General features: G+C 43.8%; 2 protein-coding genes across 3 annotated transcripts; one reads left to right on the forward strand and one right to left on the reverse strand.

Annotated features, from left to right (window-relative positions):
- Positions 1–441: 441 nt before the first annotated feature.
- On the reverse strand, positions 442–4,943 carry Blos4 (biogenesis of lysosome-related organelles complex 1 subunit 4). The gene is made up of 5 exons (XM_045725837.2): positions 4,333–4,943; positions 3,221–3,292; positions 1,263–1,325; positions 957–1,112; positions 442–792 (listed from the first exon to the last, which is right to left on the reverse strand). The coding sequence occupies exons 1-5, from the start codon at positions 4,426–4,428 to the stop codon at positions 655–657; spliced, it is 525 nt and encodes a 174-aa protein (XP_045581793.1). The 5' UTR covers positions 4,429–4,943; the 3' UTR covers positions 442–654.
- Positions 4,944–5,587: 644 nt separating this feature from the next.
- Positions 5,588–18,784, forward strand: LOC123745352 (transmembrane protein 17). 2 transcript variants are annotated; one of them, XM_045725839.2, is made up of 5 exons: positions 5,588–6,184; positions 6,696–6,816; positions 8,682–8,785; positions 9,300–9,413; positions 18,455–18,784. In XM_045725839.2, the coding sequence occupies exons 2-5, from the start codon at positions 6,750–6,752 to the stop codon at positions 18,695–18,697; spliced, it is 528 nt and encodes a 175-aa protein (XP_045581795.1). In that variant the 5' UTR covers positions 5,588–6,184; positions 6,696–6,749; the 3' UTR covers positions 18,698–18,784. The 2 variants fall into 2 exon arrangements, with proteins under 2 accessions (XP_045581795.1, XP_045581794.1); XM_045725838.2 differs by lacking the exon at positions 6,696–6,816 and having other exon boundaries at positions 5,619–6,184.
- Positions 18,785–19,558: the final 774 nt, after the last annotated feature.

The raw sequence follows: 19,558 nt of genomic DNA on the forward strand, positions 1-19,558 counted from the left end.
GTCCTCTTTCACAGATAGCATTACCCCACTTGCTCTGTTGCTTTGTCCTCTCTGACTAGTGGATGGTACCCTGGGAGGTGGAAATATTCAGCTCAGCAAAATTTTATATGATACAATTTGATGTTAAAATACTGCACATTTATTTTTGCTTTTTCACTCAAGGGGACACTAATTTGTATAATCTGTTACCAGCTAAAAGCTTCATGTTAAATAGTGTTACATACCTTCAAAAAGGCACTTTTTCCTCGCCATTAAAATTCTTAATTTGTGATTTTCTTTATAATGTATTTCATAAATATTGCATCATTATTGAACATATCACTGGGTTTGTTACTCATACCTAGATCTCTGAAGCCTTACTCAAACACTATCTGATGCTTCAGATTACATAGGCATAGCAATACAGTATAATGTACTGTTCAGGGAAAATGAGTTGAGTAGTTTGTTTAATAACATTTATGTACATATTGCTAACATAAGATACCATTCAGTTCCTTAACTAGTGTTATAAAAGCTCTGAAAAATTTGATTAATATCATAATAAATGACAGAACAGTAAGTGTAAAACTTGTACAATATAAGGAAAGGTAACAAATAACAATAAAATTAAGGCAATACTAACAACCAACAATTACATAAGTAAATGTAGGTTTGCTATTGTGGCAGTTTTAAACCTAAAGTGTTAGTAGTGCCCACAGCACTTGCAAAATAATCTTCAGCATGAAAAATTGTAGGACGGTTGAATGACAGCTGTGATGATGTTGGGGTTCTGATTGGATACTGTTCTTTCTTCTGAAAAATATAATAGATGTAAAATAACAACACTAACATAAATGCTTTGTATTGGTAAATAAATGCTCAAACTTATTTCCACAGGAATCTACATTATCTTTAAGATATTTTATCATTACTGGATGTCACTGAATTGTAAAGACAAACATGCATTTTCTACTCACAAAGAAAAGTGGCCTAATAACTGTTGTAAAACTATGACTTGAGCCTATGTCTGCCTCAGCTTGATTTACAGACGTCTCCATCTTAACCAAGTCATCTTTGACATGTACTACTAATCTTTCCAAATGATCAATACTTTGGAAGGTACGCTGAAGAGCCTAAAGTACAAACATTAAAACTTTTTCAGAAAGAACCATCTATGTACAGTACTGTATATCATAAGAGCAACTAAATACAGGTAATTTGTTAGGTATTATTAAACAATATTTTCAATAAATGAACATACTACACCTTTAAATATTTTTTACCTGGTAATTTGAATAAACCTGTGGAACCAGCACATCCATGGTGTGTCGACTCTCGCTGCGAGTCTAGATAAAATAAAAATTATAACACTATTATACTAAAGGAAGAGAAACAGGTTCATTAAAACCCTCTAAAATTCAAGACAACAGATCATCAAACAATATACAATATAATTAGTATTTAAATAAGTATAGAATACAGGTACATTCAAAAATGATAATGTTACCATCTAATGTCATATTGTTTGTGTTTCAAGATAAAAAATAAATAATTTATAATGTAGTAATGAAGTTCAAAGTTGATTCAAAATATACTATTCTTTCTAAACTTAAGTAGCTTGAATGCCTCACTAACCAGCCTGTCCTCTCCAGTATTCACAATGTCACTTAAATTATGTACTAAACTGCCCGGACCTAGTCTAACCAAGGACCCACAAATAGAAAACGTGGACATCAAGTCAATTTTCCAAGCAGCTAAGATTTATAGTACAGTACATAATTTTTTGGCCATAGCAGATTTGTGTCAAAATGTGATGTACTATTTAAGAGGATTGGTTACATTAACACTACCAGGCTACAGAACAAGGTCCTGTTACATCTAGACTCATGTCGAGGAGGAGGCCTGCTCGAGGACCGGGCCGCAAGGATGTTGAGCCCCGAAATCATCGCAATGCAAGGTGCAATGCATACTGCCTAGGCCAGTTCTGAAAATTTTCCAGGTATTTCATCCTACTCACCAAGGACCTAGATGCAAAATAGGTTCAACAAGAGCTTTCACTAGGATGCAAAATAAGGTCAACATAAGTGACTTGGGTAAGTCACTAGTTCCTTTGACACAGACCACAGAACAAAAGATGGAGTTCTTGGTTACCTCTACATAACTATGCCCACTAGATGATAAGTTAAAGTGAAATTACCTGTAACCTATAAACACAAAAGCCAAATACACCTATGAGCAACTCTACTACTTGAAGGTTGGCATTCAATTCCCAACCATGTAAGTGGTTCGGCACTATTCTTTTCCTCCATCCTATCCTAAATCCTTCCCTTCCAAGTGCTATACAGTCATAATGGCTTAGCATTTTCTCCTGATAATTACCTTGCCAAACGACTACAGTACAGTATTTAGCACTTGAAAAGAATGACTATAAGTATTTGGGATAGGACAGAGGTAAAGAATACAGTAGTGCCAAACTACTAGGAAGGTTGCGGGATTGAACGCTGACCTGCACGAAGTAAGACCTTCGCTCTACAATCCAGTCCAAGTAGCTAAAGTATGTTATGTTTCAAGCCAATATGTTTAAGCATATTGAACAAAACACCCTGAGAAAAAATGAGAAGAAACAAAACAAATATAACTGTACACAAGAAACCTCTAATGAAGCCCTATCAAGATACCAAATCTATAGTGATTTGTTTCTTTGATTTTTCACCTCTTCCAGATAAAATTTCTTGCCACTAACCACTAACCATTACACAGCTGAGTGTTCAACAATATTAAAGGTTTTAGAGGCATAAAGAAATACTTATACTGTACAATAATATAAATATATCATCCAAAATGCTATGCATACTAGTGGCTTTAGGTATTGTATGTACTATCTCTATCTTTAAATCCAACATTATGTATGTAATTCAATGTATGTACCTTTACATGAATAAAAAATCTATATCTAAATCATATCACTGTCCCATCATGTAAAATGTTGACTCAAATCGAAGGACAATTGTTTCTGTGTTAGCAATTAGCAACTATTTCACTTATGGGATAGTCAAATCAGTGCCCCGTGGAATTCTTCAAATAGGCAAGCTAAAACCATACCTCACAAAGTTAGCATTTTCTAATAACTATTTGTTAATTCAATAAAAGAAGAAATCAAGGAAAACAAAGACACAGGCCTTTAATTTGTTAATGTTATTTTATGGATGATAGCAAATATTCCCTAAAATTTTATGCGTACCCTTTCAAGAAGACTGCCATATTCTTCTAATCTCGTCAACATTGATTCCAGCTCACGATCAAGAGCGGATCTCTGTACAATGGATAAACAAATTCTATGTAGAATATTTGCACTTTCTTAGATTTTTTAATAATAATTAATGATAATTATAATAATAATAAATGATAATTACTGTATAATAATAATTGTAACAATAATGATAATTGTAATAATAATGATAATTGTAATAATGATAATTATATTATAATAATAATAATAATAATAATAAATGATAATTGTAATAATAACTATAATTATAATAATGATAATTATAAGTGATAATTATTATAATAATAGTAATAATTATAATTATAATAATGATAATTATAATAGTGATAATTATAATAAATGATAATTATAATAATAATAATTATTAATAATTAGTAATTTATACAGGGTATAAACAATATGAAACATAAACCAATTTCTAGCTATTAAGGCCAATATGAGGATGAAGTACTTGGCCAGTATGACTATATGTACAGCATAGCACCAGCAAGTGGCAGAGGACAGACTAACAACATGGATATTAAGTCAAATCTAAACAAAATTTTATATTTTACTGTGAATGATCTCATACTAAAATCATTTATGATCTTACTGGTGCACTTACAACTATCCAAATAATGCAATACTGTATATTTTTTTAAACTAGTTCAAATTAGTAAATCATTATTGTCGTAAACTTAAATCAGCTTCAAAGTTTATACTGGAATTCCTATTTGATTACAATACATAATGAGGGTAGATATATTTCATCTAGAATTAGTTTAAATCTTAAGAGGTTCTAGATAAAATATGTCTACAATATGTGTTTGCAATCCATTACATATTTATAGGCCTTTAAAGAAAAGTGGAATGTTAACAATCTTTATATTTTCTACCACCACCTTATCATTGCAAAACCACCTTGATGTCGGTCATCAACAAAGATCAAAATGCAGCCATAAATTCTTTTTTAATTTGCTATTTTTATTATAATTTTTAGTAAGACCAGTTTTCCCAGCTGTACCAAACAAAACTAAATAAAATTAAAGCATAACTTATAATAATGGCTACAGCGAGAAACTAACCTCCGAGGTTGCATCCACTTCAAAATATGCAGCATAATCTTTAGCTGTCTGTCTCAAGATCTCGTCTCGCTTCTCAGCATCAAACTCGCCAGCCATTATAACTTGTGCTCTGACTTCCGGTTCTCTAAGTTCCTTCCTCTCATTAATGATATGACAAATCTGCAATAAAGTTTTCTCCTCACGGTAACTGCCTGAGCGGCGGTGCTTGGTCACACATCTCTCAAAGGTGCACGAGTGAGGTTTGTGTAAGACACTGTTAATAAAGGTAATTTGTGGCACGAAACTTCAATATTTCTACGGTGGCTGGAGAATATGATGATGGTATCACTCAGTAGCTCCGGCTGCAATATTTATATGTTATTTGATTTCTTTTTGAGATTACTCTGATATGGCCTAACTTGGAGGCATTTAACATTTGCTGTGGCCACTTGTTTCACGCGAAGTGGAAGGTCTCCTCCTCCTCCTAGTGTGCGCTAGACGCTGAGGAGTATTTTGAGAGAGCTGCGTCTTGCTTGAAGTTGGTTTTTAGAGTGTGTTGTGACTGAAGCTCTGGTAAAGGTTTGTTTACTCTGGCGCTCCTTCACTCGTCCACCTGACTGATCAGTAGTGTCAATCAGCTGATCTTCCAACTACGTTTTCTTTGTTCGTTAGTCAGCATCAGAGAAAACGGCCACACTTCACACTGACAGGGGAAAGCACCGACTTACTTATATTGAGTCCCTACCCCCCCTTCCCCCCCGGTGAAGATCAACTGCATGTTCAATTCAATTTCTTTCTTTATTATGCACCCCATACCCATCCCGTGGGCGGTGGTGTAAAGGATTACAGAGGCACAGAATCGGTTCAGGAACTGAACCCTCTAGTTCGTTTAGCTAAGCAAATAACATTCTTTTGACGCTAGTTACACAATTATTAATGTTATATATACATGTACACACTCTCATACATACATGTACATATATATACGCATACATATATACATACACATACATATTTAATCACCTACACAAATACACACATCAATAATCTTTTGTGTCACAAGTGATCATCAAGAGGCTCACAACAGTCACTATACAAGTCACTTTATATCTATGGTGAGTCACACAGTTACTAGTCTTGCTGCACACCCACCCAACTGGGCGGCAGCTTTACAGTCATGTGCATGCTGCACCTACAGTCAGCAAATGTTGGATACTTCGCTAAGATTTCGGAACATTTAACACAAAGATCTAATAATTATAATGATTATTTTCACTGCGACCCAACTAGAATGAACCCCAACTAGAGATTCACATGGATGATGGGACAGTTGCCATGGCAACACCTCCGGCGGGTTACGTTGTTTGTAAACATTAGTCTCCTCCACGTGTTGTAGTGCAGTGCTCCAGGAAGAAATCCATTACCTCAGTCTTAGCTGTTAAAGGAGTTTCTGTCGTAATTTAAAGAACTGTATACACAAGATTAAAATAAAATAAAAAACTGCCGAGTTGAAGCTATTAACATTAACTATTCGTCTATAGTAGACCACAACTATATGTTGACGGCTGCAATTGGTAAACAATCTAGACTATAGACCACAGACCATTCACAGTTACTGACCGTCCTTTGCACAGACCACAGATCTTTATCAGCTGCTATTCATCCATAAAAAGAGACCAAAGACCATTCACAGCTACTGTTCGTTCATAATAAAAAGCACAGACCATTCTCAGCTGCACTTTGGGCAGCTTACCAATCAACATGTCCAGAATTCAAGGAAATGCAAGACGACTTGTATCAAACACAGTTGAGACTTTAACTGGAACATTTTTCCCTGGTGTTTCATTTAGTCAACTTGGTGAAAATTCATACGGTATGTGTCATAATGGCTTTTAATGTTGACTAGATTATGAGATACTGTATAACTAATAATCTTTTATGAGATATTTTATGAGCATCTTTATTTGTAAAGAAAATGAATGCTTTTTCTTATGAGTGTACTGTATAAAGTAAAATTAATATTTGAAATGTTTTTTACCACCATCACCATTTAATTTCACTTAACGGTGAATTAAGAACTTTTTAAATACTTTTTGAATAGGTTATCTATGGAAAGAAGCCTCAAAGTCTAATATTGGTTCTGGGCCTGGTGTTCCCATGCACCACCACTGAACCAGTCATTAAATTAATTTTGTTTCTTTATCTATCCCGTACCCCATACCCACCCCATTGGCAGTAGTGGAAAAGGTTACAGAGGCACATAATGGGCTCAAGAATTGAACCCCAAACTTATTTAGCTAAGCAAGATTCTAAACATTTTAATGTATACCCAATATATCTATAGTAATTTTAACATAATTCGTTCAATTACTGAAACACAACAGTCTCTAAACCAAGAAGTTTATATCTGTGGTGAGCCAGCTACATAGTCACGAATCATGCACTCGACACCCTTCCAACTGGTGACAGTGGAAAGTTTACAATCATGTGCGTGGGCTAACAACAGTAAGCAAACTTTGGATATTTGGTTAAGATTTCTGGTAATACTAAGTACCTCATTTTTTATGTAAGCTATGTGAACAGTTCTACAGGTCTACTTCAGCAGGTGTGCAAATCTCCAGGCATACTTGTAGCCAAGCCTAAGCCTAGCTGTAGTAATGTCGAGAAGTCTGCTGACTTCATTGGATGACAAATAGAGATGTGGCTCTTCCTGCATAGTGGTATGATGATGGATGGAATAATTAGTGTAAATTTCACTTTGTCTCAAATCTACTAAATTATGTTGAAGTTCTTGGTATATTTCTACCCTCTGTTGGCCCAAAGGCAATCCAAAATGGTAATCAGTTGCCTCTTTAAGAGCTCATGCTTTGGCTAACTCACCAGTTCTATCATGCATTTGGAGGCCAATATGGGATTGGACCCACAGGAGACACTCCTGACTATCAATGATTATTTTATTATATCTTGTCTTCTTTTTAGACACAATTATATCCCAGTTATGTCTTAAGATTTGAGTACAATCAAAGATGGCAACATCACTTACAATTAATGTGTCAACTTTTGATACATATACAGCACTTGTTTGAGTGTGATTCCTGTGGGAAATATTTCTGTCTGAAGAATGGAGGCCTAGTCATTTATACAAGCTCCCCTACTCAGAATAGGAGCCATCTCTCATTGTCAGAGCAACTGTACATCCAGCAGTTCCAGTGGATTGATGTAGGGAACCATTAGTGTAAATAGTTTGGTAGAGGGAGTGCACTTTGACCAGAGCGTCAATCTACCTAAAGGTATTGTATGTTGCTTCAAAAATTCATGTTTGTTCATTTGAGGCATCAGGCTATTGTGATTTGTGTGTGTAATGAAGTAAGGGCAAAGAGGTATAACAGCTTATTGATAGAGCTCGGGTGCATGGGGGAATTGTGTAAAATCCTGGTTTGTGTCTCGGAGAGGCTGCAGGATCCGAGTAAGGTCAGTAGAACTTCTTTTACCATGTCGTAGCTCAGTCGATTAAGGCAGCGTCTGGGATCCTCTCGGACATAGGTTCGAACCCTCGTCACGGCCCTTGTGGATTTGTTCAAGAGATTCTGTTCCATAAAATGATAACAGAATGGACACTGTACATGCAGTAACCATGTTCCTGAACTCCGGGTGTTTTTATCCAGATGGCAAGACACAATCATCCATTTGCAAGGAAATATTGGCAAATATAACCATGTATATTATGGTCAAAATTACACAGTACAATAGTTCTTTTTATTTATATATTTATTTATTTATATTCAAGAAGGTACAATGGGTTGTGAGAGTACATAACATTGGTGTTTGAGTATTTGAATGCTCAAACACTTGAACACTTGACTGCAAGCCAGAGGGCATGTGTGAAACCCTGATTTTTCCTTCGGTGAAGCCTCAGGAACCCTAGAGGATTCACTTGCTTTTCAGGTTGCGATGCTTTTGACCATTTTGTAGTGTAGTTGTCTATGGCATTAGCTTGGGAGTACCCAGACCATAAGTTCAAAACCTTCACATGGCTCCTACTGAATTTCTCATTACTGTAATACATTACATTCATGTGATTTCTTTCTGTAGTATTATTATTATTATGAGTAGTAGTAATAGTAGTAGTAGTATCTGGAGAATAGCAGTTTGTCTTTTGTTTAGTCCAAAAATGAAAAAAACATATTGTATACAAATAACATTAACATGAATTTGTGCATACTGTACTACGATACAATTACATGCATATACAGTATGTTTTAATATAATAAAAATCCTTGTTGATTTTACATTTATCAATATAGTAATGCAGGTTTAAATAAATATAACTTTTGTGTGTATTTAGTGCTTCTTTCTCCATTATTTTCCAGGAAATGAGGTGGTATCAAGTCTTCCATTGCAAATGGTTATATACTTCTCTGCACTTTTTTTTCCCTGTTGGTGTGCAACCTCAGTTGTCATGATGACTTTAAAGGTTGGTCTGATTTGCAATACTTGTTCCTTAAAAGCATTTCTTGCTTTAATATCTTTAAGGAAACCTCATATAGAAACTATGCACAAAAAACTTGAAAGAAATTAACCATTTATTACATGTGTTGCAGTTTGCCAGTAAAACTGTACCGTGCATGCATATTATCTTCAGTTACTGTACTTTATTTCTCACATTCATTTATTTAAACCATATTCACATCTGAAAATGTACAGATCATTTTCTCAGTTCTATTTTCATTATTACTCAATTCTCTATTTTTATTCCCCCCCCCCCCCCCCCCATCCCATCCTCAACCCTTATCCTGACCCCTTCCAAGTGCTATATAGTCGTAATGGCTTGGCACTTTCCCTTGATAGTTCCTTCCTTCCTTCTCTCTTTTTATTGTCAGGCTTCATAATTGCTTTAAAATTAACTCATATAAATGGTGAATTTTACATTGTAAAATTACTCATACACAATTAAATGAAAATATTATCAATAATATTAATTTGTGTAGTTTCAGTATGTGACCAATCTCTACCAGTTTATTCTGGTTGCTATTTACATCGCTTTGCCCCTGATTGAAGTTATTCGTCTCTACATAGGATACATTGGAAATCTGGAAGAAAAGGTTAGTACAGTACTGTACAGTGCTTTAATTGAAAACATTGAAGAAATTGTTTAGTTTAATTTTTGTATACTGTATTACTGAATGGATCTGGCCATTCATCTTTTTTCAAGAGATTCTACAAGCCATCTTTAGCTTACCTTATGTAGTACTGTACTTGCAAATTCTTTATGCCAATGAATTTTGTAATTGCACTTACAGTGCCTCCTTTTCCCTATTCAAAATATTTTTCTAGTAAGTGCATTGCACTTTACAGGGTTTAGAATTACCGTAAAAAATATAAAATTTGTAGCAGAGTGGTGCTAGGCAAGATTTGTTCTGTTAAGTGTAGTATTTTGTTAATAAAGTGAAAGGCATTATATTGATATAATCTCAAAAAGCAGTTCTTGTTTTTTCTTATTATATGCAACATTTCCTGCTGACTTTCTGTCCTTGTTGAAGCCACTAGTGTTAGTGGCCCTCAGATAAATTCAGGTCAATTTCTCATTTCCTCTAGTGATGGTTCTTATCTTTGTCAACATTTACACTAATGCCAATTGGGAGTCTGTTCTATTTTCTTCACATTGCTGTTTAATATTTTTCTTCACAATGTTTCTTCCTTTCTTATTTGTATGTAATTACCTAAGTGTAATTACAGGATGAGAGCTATGCTCATGGTGTCCCGTCTTCCCAGGACTCTTTGTCGAATAATGCTTTGAAATTACTGGCAGTTTTGGCCTCCACCACCTTCTCACCTATCCTGTTCCAACTGTCTACCACTCTCTTTACAAAAAAAAGTGAATGTGCAAGCTGATGGCTGTTTCATTCTTTTCACATCCCCTATTAATCTATGTACAGTAGGTGGTGATCCCACCACTGTGTGGTGTAATGAGCTTTGCATCTTCTTCCCACTAAACAAATGAAATGAGGAAAACAATACAAAGCATGGTTGAAAATGGGTGAAAATTCCTATCTCCAATTTGCATTGCAGCCAATAGATGGCACCCCAATCTACATAAGGTAAAACTCTACTCCCACTCCTGGTACTGTTGTGAGGGCTGTATGCCATTTTGATTCCCTTAGACCTCTGGGCTGTCATTCCCAGCCCATGAGTTGAGGTGGGTGAAGGATAAGGACCCTGGGTTGCCATTTAGGGTGGCCATGAAAGTTGGGGCTTCAGGTGTTTATGCATCTTAACCATCATTGCACCATTTTGTTTCTGGACTTTCAGGTCAGTTTTCTTAATTTTTAGATAGATCTCTCATCGCCATTTTCCCTTCACCTTGTTGAGCGAGCCGGATTTTGGTCCTGGTTCTCAGTAGGTTTGCGTAAATCTCAGAGGCCTGGTACAACCTGAAGGCTTAGCAGTACCAGTGCTTAAAGTACTTGAAACTACAGACGGGCCAACCAGGAAGGTCACGACATTACATTCACTGTATGATTTGCACCCTCAGTGAGAATAAATGGGTGACTGGGCTGATATTAATGTAGGAGATAAGAATATTAATAAGGTAAGAATATTAATAATTATAATAATTACTGTAATAATAATTAAATAAGTAGAAATTTATTGTATAGTTCTTATATGAGTAATTGGAGCATAATATGTATGTGAAATGTTATGTAGGTAGATGGAAATGTTATTGCATTTGATATAATAATTACCTATGAGTTTGAACCAAAATACTGTATAGTTATGGTCAAGAAAGAAAGGAAGAACAATTATTTGTGTAAAACAAACACAAATGATAAAGTACTGGAAGTGGTCAATCAGTTAAGTACCTGGGATGTACAGCTTGAGTAATAAAAAGTGAAAATTTGTGCATTCAAAGTTGAGAGTAGGCTCAATTAGTAATAGAAAGTAACTGGTGCAATGAAAGCATTGAAAAGCATGAAAAACAAGATAGGAATAAATGTAATGTAAATGTGCCTAATACTGTATATGGTTGTGCCAGTTAACTTGACTGCCATGAATTTTAAGTTTTTAACCCCCCCCCCCTTTTTGTTGGGGGGGGGGGAGGGTTCCTTTCTAAATGTTCATAAAAAATTCTAAACAAAACTTCTTTTCTGGGGGGAGCCCCGTCGGCTCCCCGGAGCTATCCCAGGCTGATATGCTAATGTCAGACTTTGGCATCAGTCATGTGTATGGAGTTCTTAGGCCTACCGGGGACCACGGCCAGAACCGGGCCCCCTCAGAGAGGCAAGGGGAGCAATGGCCTATAGAAGCCCCCGTGTAGTTGGAAGCATTCTATGTCTGCCATCGACCGGAACAGGCACCCAGAAAGGTAAGCGCCCCAAAACAAACCCCTATTCTGGTTAAAATTGCTACCTAAAACCGAACTAGTGGATAGAACTCCCCAACCGAAAACAAGCAAACTAGTGTGACGTCACACACTGCCGCGCCGCTGTCTGCGCAGCTCCCCCCTCCCTGGGAGGGGGAAGGGGGAGCCCCAGACCCCCCGCGCCGGCTACCCACACCTCAGTTCTTGAGGCTGATGCTATAGGCGATGGTCGTGTGCTCTGGCTCCGGTGTCGCTACTGCACTGTGCTTTGAGTGTGGTGTTAGTTTTGTGGGTGCGAGAGCCAGGAGTTATCTTCAGTACTCGGGCTGCATGCGCCTAGGGCTGCCTTCCCTAGGTGCCCTGTAAGTACTGCCCTTGGGGCTTGGGGCCACCTTCCACAGGCTCCTCGGGGTCTGCCTCTGCTGGTCCGTTTTACCTTTCGGTTTTTCGGCCGCCTGTTGGGCTCTTGGGTGTTCTGTTCTCCCTTGTTACCGGCAGGTAAGAGGCAGTTTGCACTGGTAGGGGCGCAGGGTGCTGCTCAGCTTGTAATTCCCGACATCGCGGCCGGCTCTGTTCCTTGGGGTTCGCTGTCCTCTTGCGGGGTTTTGTTTTTCTTTTTGTTTTTGCCTGGTGGGGGGTTCTGTCATTTTATTCAGTTTGTTTTTGCCCTTCCACTGTTCTCCTCGGTGGCGCCCCCTGCTAGGTCCCCGTGAGTGTACACGTCCCTGGGGTTCAGCTTTAGAAGTTTGCTTGGTAGTTTTGGGCGCCGGTTTGCAGCACCCTGCCTGGGACTACCTGAGCGCGAGTCCTCTTAAAGTAAACGCTCAGGACCCTGGGAATCCCCTAGGGGGCGCGTGGGTCCGATGGATGTGACCCCGGAGTCCCCACTCGCTGTGTGCGAGTTTGAGGGTTGCTCGGTCCCCTTGTCTCAGGGTGACCCTCATTGTTTTTGCCTCTGCCACGCTGCCTGTTGGGTCGGTGATACTTTCGACCCTGAGTCCTGTGAGTGTTGCTGCTTGCTTGTGACTCAATTTACCCAATCCTCTGATGATTCTATTCGGGTACAGGCGGCACGTGCGTTGCAGTCTAGGTTTCGTCTGTTGCAACGCGCTCGGTTGGTTGCTTCCCCGGATGCCCCGGGGCTGCCCCGCTTTGCTTTTAGAGACCCGGACTTGGGGGTGGGGGTCGCTTCGATCCTGGTTCAGTCCGCACCTCCTCGTCCTTCCCCTTCTGTTCGTTCTGGTCCCCCGCCCCTGCTTCCGGCCCCGAAGCGTCTGAGGGTTTCGGGGTCGGAGCAGGGGTTACTTGATCTCGAGACTCGGGCAGCTTCGGGGGTTGCCCCTTCCGGGGGGGTGGCAGAGGCATTCGAGTCTTGTCTCCCGGCCGAAGCTTCAGGGTCTGACCAGTGGGCCCCCCTTCCTCCAGCTTTTCCGGCTGCTCCGTCCTTGTCTTGTGGGGTCGGGGCTTGGGGAGAGGACTCGGCCTCGGGTCCTGTGGTGACGGACCTCGAGGCTGGGGAGGGGCTGACTTGGGGGCCTTGGGCCCCGCTGGACCCCGCCTGGGTTTTTCTTCCCACTGAGCGGGGCTTATTGTTACAAGGAGTGGGGTTTTCTTTCCCCCCCTCTGCGTACGAGTTGGATTTGGTGTCGGCCCCTCCCCGGGTACGGTTCCGTGTTCCCCCGGGTACGTCGGTTCCGTCCTTCCGGAGGTTTTCGGCTTATCGCATCCAACCTGGTGTGGTGCGAGCGGCCTTTGCAGCTTACCTCCTGCGTGACCCTGATTATGCCTCGGAAATGGATCCGTCCACGTTCAGGTTTGGGACTTCGTTCCCTTTCTGGCTCCGTTACGAGGTTCCGGAGTCGTCCTGGCTAGCAGACTGCCCCTTGTTTGGTCTGGATTCCTGGCATTCTTTGTCGTTCCCGCACGCTGGAGTGGCGGGAAGCTTCCACGGTGCTTCAGGTTTTCCTGGGGGGTGAACTTGAGTACCTGAATGAGTGCTTGTTTGCCCCTGCCCTTCCCCGCGATGTGGGCGTTATTCAGCTCCATGTGCAGGTTCCCTCCCTTTCGGCGGCGCTCGTGGCGGAGGACTTGCGCGCTCGGGGCCTTTTTGTGTTCGGCCTTGCGGTTCTTTTCCCTCCTGGAGCTGTCTTCGGATTGGCTCGTGGAGGATGTGGGGACGCTTGGGTCAGTCCCGGGGTCCGGCACCTTGTCCTCGGCTGCGCGTTCGTCGGCTGCCTTGTTGAAGCTGTTCACGCCGATTTTGCGGGATGCGGTTTCCCTGTTCTACGCTTCCCGTCTCGCGTGTCGGCAGGCGGTGCTGGGTTCCTCCGTGGAACCTGCTTGGGCTCTGGCTCTTAGGCGTTCTTCACCTTTTTGTCCTCTCCTGTTTGGGGAGTCGGCTGTGGCGCAGTTTATTCAGGCTGCGTCGGCGGCTTGTCGTCTGATGTCGGACTTGTTGGTTTTCCGGGGGTCCCGGGGTGGGTCTTCCCGGAAAGGTCGTGCCAGGGCTCGGGGTTCCTCTCGTCGTGGTAGGCCTCTGGTGTCAGGTTTGGGGTTGGCTCCTCCTGCGGACCCTCCCTCGTCTGGTCGGCGCGGTGTTCGCGCTGTGCGGGGTTCTGGGTCTCGTAAGGGTCGCCGGCCCTTTCGCGGTTTGCCCCTTTGACGGGGCGATGGGGGGGCGGCTTGCGCTGTTCGCCCGCGCCTGGTCCCACGATTCGTGGGCCTTTCGGGTCGTGTCTCGCGGCCTGCGGTGGCGTTGGGTGGCCCCTCCCCCCTTTGGGGGGTCGGGGCTGGCAGGGCAGGCTTCTTCCCCTGCGCTCTGTCGAGTCGTCTTGGAGTGGGTACGCTTGGGCGTCGTCGAAACGACGTCGTCCCTCAGATGGGTTTCCCGTTCCGAAACGGGACTGCGCGGACCTGCGGTTCATTCTGGACTTGTCCCGTCTGAACCCCTGGGTTCATTGCCCCTCCTTTCGGATGACTACGCTGTCTCAGGTTCGGCTCCTCTTGGAGCCGGGAGCTTGGATGGTGTCCCTGGACCTCCGGGACGCTTATTGGCATGTCCCGATTCATCCGCGGTTCAGGGACTGGCTCGGTTTTGTAGTGGGGCGTCTGAGTTACCGCTTTCGTTGTCTCCCGTTCGGGTTGAACCTGGCACCTCGCGTGTTCACACGCCTTACACGGGTTGTGGTGGCTCGTTTGCATCTCCTAGGTGTTCGGGTGTTGGCCTACCTCGACGACTGGCTGGTTTGGGCTCCCAGCCAGTCAGCTTGCTTGCTAGCCAGGGATTTGGTTCTTTCCCAGCTCGCCGGGTTCGGGTTCTTGGTGAACTGGAGGAAGTCCCATCTGGTTCCCTCTCAGGTTCGGACTTGGCTGGGTCTCGTGTGGGACTCTCGAACCGCCTCCTTGTCTCTCCCTCCGGAGTCTCTCCTGCGGCTGCGGTCCCGCCTTCGTCTGTTTCTGGAGGGCCCTCGGGTCACCCGGCGGTTGCTCGAGGGGCTGTGCGGGAGCCTGAACTTCGCGATGGTGGTCTACCCGCCGGGTCGGGTTTGGCTTCGACGGCTGTTCTGGTTCCTTCGGGGTTCCCCCTTCCGCCTCTCTCGCGATCGCAGAGTTCGACCCCCGGGGGACTTGCGTCGGTTGCTGCGTCACCGGCTTCCTCTTCGGGTTTTTCGGGGTTCAGTGCCTTGGCGCCTACCAGAGCCCTCGCTCGATGTGTACACGGATGCGTCGTCTCTCGGCTGGGGTTTTGTGACCAGTGCTCACCAGGCCGGCCAGGGGCGTTGGGATCCGTCCTTCCGTCGAGCTCACAGTACGGTGCGGGAGTTCGCGGCAGTGTGGTTTGCTCTGGGGAGGATTCGGGTGGCCCGCGGATCGACGATTCGGCTCCATTCGGACTGCTCTCCGGTGGTTCATTGCCTGAACCGCGGGGGTTCGATGCGGTCCTTGTCTCTTTGGGGTTGGTCGCTTCGGGTGACTCGTCTGCTGAGTTCTCGGGGTTTGGCTCTCCTGGCGGTTCACGTACGGGGCGTGTCCAACGTCTTGGCCGACGCCCTGTCTCGCTTCGTTCCCCTCTCCACGGAGTGGACGGTCGACAACGAGTCCTTCCGTTGGCTTTGCCAGACGTTCGGGCGCCCCGAGGTGGACCTCTTCGCGTCGGCGTGGTCGAGGCGTCTTCCAGTTTATACGGCGCCCTTCCCCGATTGCGAGGCCGTCGGGGTCGATGCCTTTCGGCTCGACTGGTCGAGGTGGGGGTTCCTGTACCTCTTTCCCCCGGTTCGGCTGTTGCTCCAGGTCCTGACTCGCTTAGACTTACCGGGGGAGAGTTGTCCTTCTGGCCCCTTGGTGACCGGCCCAGCCTTGGTTTCAGGCGCTGGTTGCTCGGTGTCCGAACCCGAGGGTTTTCCCGCGGCTCCGCCTCTTTCAGCAGATGGGCCGGTACGTCACGTAGCTGGTTCGATCTTCTCCTCGAGTCTTCGCGTATGGTTTTTTTGACTCGAGTCTATCATCATCTCTATGGTGATCAGGTGGCCTCCTTGTTGGTGTCCCACCTGAGGGCTTCTTCTCGGTGGCAGTATGAAGTTTCCTGGCGGTCCTTCCGTTTCTTTTTGCGTCTTCGTCGTCTTAGCTCCTTGTCTGTTCGGGTGGTCTTGTCCTTCCTCTCGTGGTTGTTTCAGGACCGTCATCTTATGCCTAACACTGTCGCTTCGTATCGTGCGGCGCTGGCGGAGCCGCTTCAGCTTGCTTTCGGTATCGATGTTACGTCTGCGCCGTTTCGCAAGCTGTCTCGTGCATTGTTTCACCTCCGGCCTGCTCATGTGTCGCCTGAGCCGTCCTGGTCTTTGGACAGAGTGCTCGCTTTCCTTTCATCTCCTCGTTTCGTTGTGGCCCCTTCGGTCCAGGATTGTTTTTCCAAGGCACTTTTCTTGTTGGCTTTGGCCTCTGGGGGTCGGGTAGGGGAGCTTCATGCTCTCCTCCGGCGCAGGGGTTTCTGCTCTTTTGGTCGTGGTGATAGTTTTGTTCGTTTGCAGCCGTCTCCTTCTTTTCTGGCGAAGAATGAGACTGCTGCGTTCCGGAGGGGTCCATGGGTGGTTGATGCTTGGTTGGTCAGGCCGGGGGTGCATCATGTTTTGTGTCCGGTTGCGGCGCTTCGCCGTTATTTGCGCGCCACAGCTTCTGTGTCCGGGGACGCGCTGTGGGTTGATCCGGTTTCCCTTCTTCCCTGTTCGCGGGTTCGGGTCTCTCAGGTCGTCCGCAGGGTTATTAGGTCCAGCCAGCCTGCGGTCTATCCCCGTGCCCATGACGTTCGTAAGTTCGCGGCTCTTGCTGCCGTCTTTGGGAATATGTCTTGGTCTGATATTGGGGCGCGGGGGATTTTGGCGGTCGAACAGGGTCCTGGCTGCTCGTTACCTTGTGAATGTCCCTGGGCCTCGTCGGGCCTGTGTTGCTTTGGGTCGGCGGTTGCAGCCAGTTGTCTCGGCTTCGAGTTGAGGGGTGAGCGACGACCGCCTCCCGGGTAAGTCCCTCTTTTTCTGTCTGTGGGTAGTTAGCTCCGGGGAGCCGACGGGGCTCCCCCCAGAAAACCAGCGTTGAATGTAATGAAACGCCATTTTCTGGGTGAGTCCCGGAGGCTCCCCGGCATCCCTCCCTCCCTCCGGTCGGCGGTTTTTTGCGTTTTTGACATCCAGCCTCAAGAACTGAGGTGTGGGTAGCCGGCGCGGGGGGGTCTGGGGCTCCCCCTTCCCCCTCCCGGGGAGGGGGGGAGCTGCGCAGACAGCGGCGCGGCAGTGTGTGACGTCACACTAGTTTGCTTGTTTTCGGTTGGGGAGTTCTATCCACTAGTTCGGTTTTAGGTAGCAATTTTAACCAGAATAGGGGTTTGTTTTGGGGCGCTTACCTTTCTGGGTGCCTGTTCCGGTCGATGGCAGACATAGAATGCTTCCAACTACACGGGGGCTTCTATAGGCCATTGCTCCCCTTGCCTCTCTGAGGGGGCCCGGTTCTGGCCGTGGTCCCCGGTAGGCCTAAGAACTCCATACACATGACTGATGCCAAAGTCTGACATTAGCATATCAGCCTGGGATAGCTCCAGGGAGCTTCCGGGACTCACCCAGAAAATGGCGTTTCATTACATTCAACGCTGGTTTTTTATATCAAAGCATTAATTTTTGAAGTTGGGCGAAATGAAAAATCTATTATAATTATTTTAGTTTGGTCATAGTGAGGTGAAGAAATGTTGACGACATTCTGAAAATAAATTTTCAACTACTGTATTTTAATAGATTTCTCATCACAAATATCTTCCTGGCCCATAAAAGTTCCTGAAAATTTGCAGTATCAGTATTTCCAAGGACAGGCATCAGTAAATGGATGGTGATGCACCTAAAATGGTAAGCCAGGAACGTTGCTTAAGTTTTCAGGATTACCCCCTCCCCCACAATACAGCAGACGATTGCCAAAGGTCTCTAGTGTACAATGACAACCACATATGCAGACAAGGAGTCACAATAATGTGGCTGAAATATGTTGACTAAACCACACACTAGAAAGTGAAGGGATGATGTTTCGATCCGTCGTCCTGGATCATTCTCAAGTCGATTGACAATCTACTTGAAAATGGTTCAGGACGGACCGAAACGTCGTTGTCCCTTCACTTTCTAGTGTGGTTTGGTCAACACAACCACATAGAATATTTAGGAACTTTGTTTCCTGGATTTTTAATAGCTTTTGGCTTAAAACTGAAATCAATTAATTGATGTTGTTGTATTTATATTTTTCTTGTTGCAGGTCCCCGAGTTAGCTGGAAGTTGGTTATTAAGTCTTCTGTTGCAGCTGCCACTGCTTCTTTTCTTAATCTTAGTTCCAGGCACTTGGTCATTGCCAATGGATTATGCTGTCAATTCCATTTTTCTTATTTTTGTAATTTTTCATCTCATTTTTGGATACCAAGCAATAAATATAACAGCAGCACATCAGACACGATTATATCACATGTACTTGGTAATGAGACAAGCTCAAGATGAAGAATGAATTAACCCATTGCAAAACTCGAGATAAAAAATACAATGGCATACTGTTTCTCCCTTCCCCCAAATAAAAATTTGACCACGAATAGAAGCAATTTACATTAAACTCCCACATATCCTCAGGAATCTATGGTTTCATAAATGCCTTCAAACACAGTTCATTTGAAAAATATAAAAATATTAATAAGTTCCATACTTAACACTTTCGCCCGGGCATGACGCAGCATTGCGTCATCCGTTTACTGGCGGTAATTCCGGGGATGACGCAGCATTGCGTCATCCACTTTAAATAATCGCCAAAAATCAGGTTTTTATCCGATTTTTTTAGGACTGGTTTTAAAATGCACGCCGATGTCTTCCCATTTTCTTTGTTGAGCCTCGTGGCCCTCAGGCGGCTTGGCACATGCCGTGGGCCCATTGTTTTCGCTCCACTGTTGTGACCAATGTCGCCTCCCCTCGCATCTCAAACGTGTGAACATTTCGGCTATTTTCCGTGGCTATATTTCTTACTGCGGCTTTAGAAACTATCTACGCTTACTCCACGATGGATAGTGATCATGAACAAGGCCCTTCCAGGAAGAAAATTGCGAAAAAAAGGCTTGAAAAGGGCGGGAATTGGGAGTGTAGCTGGAAGGCGGCTGAGCACTCACTCGCGGCTAACGCGTGGCCCGTCTTCAACTCGTCGGCGGTTGGAGCGTGACCAGGTTTTTTATTTTATATGCTAATGTTCCTCTAGATAATTCTATTGTGAACCCATTGAGACCAAAATGAAAGACCTAGGATAAAAATTGAGGTGACCAGAGTAAAAATAGTGAAAACATTTTATCGCGTTTGCGCGCTCCTGGGTAACTCGTTCGCACTTTCT

Source organism: Procambarus clarkii, chromosome 44 (assembly GCF_040958095.1).
Source record: "Procambarus clarkii isolate CNS0578487 chromosome 44, FALCON_Pclarkii_2.0, whole genome shotgun sequence".
Classification (NCBI taxonomy): Eukaryota; Metazoa; Arthropoda; class Malacostraca; order Decapoda; family Cambaridae; genus Procambarus; species Procambarus clarkii.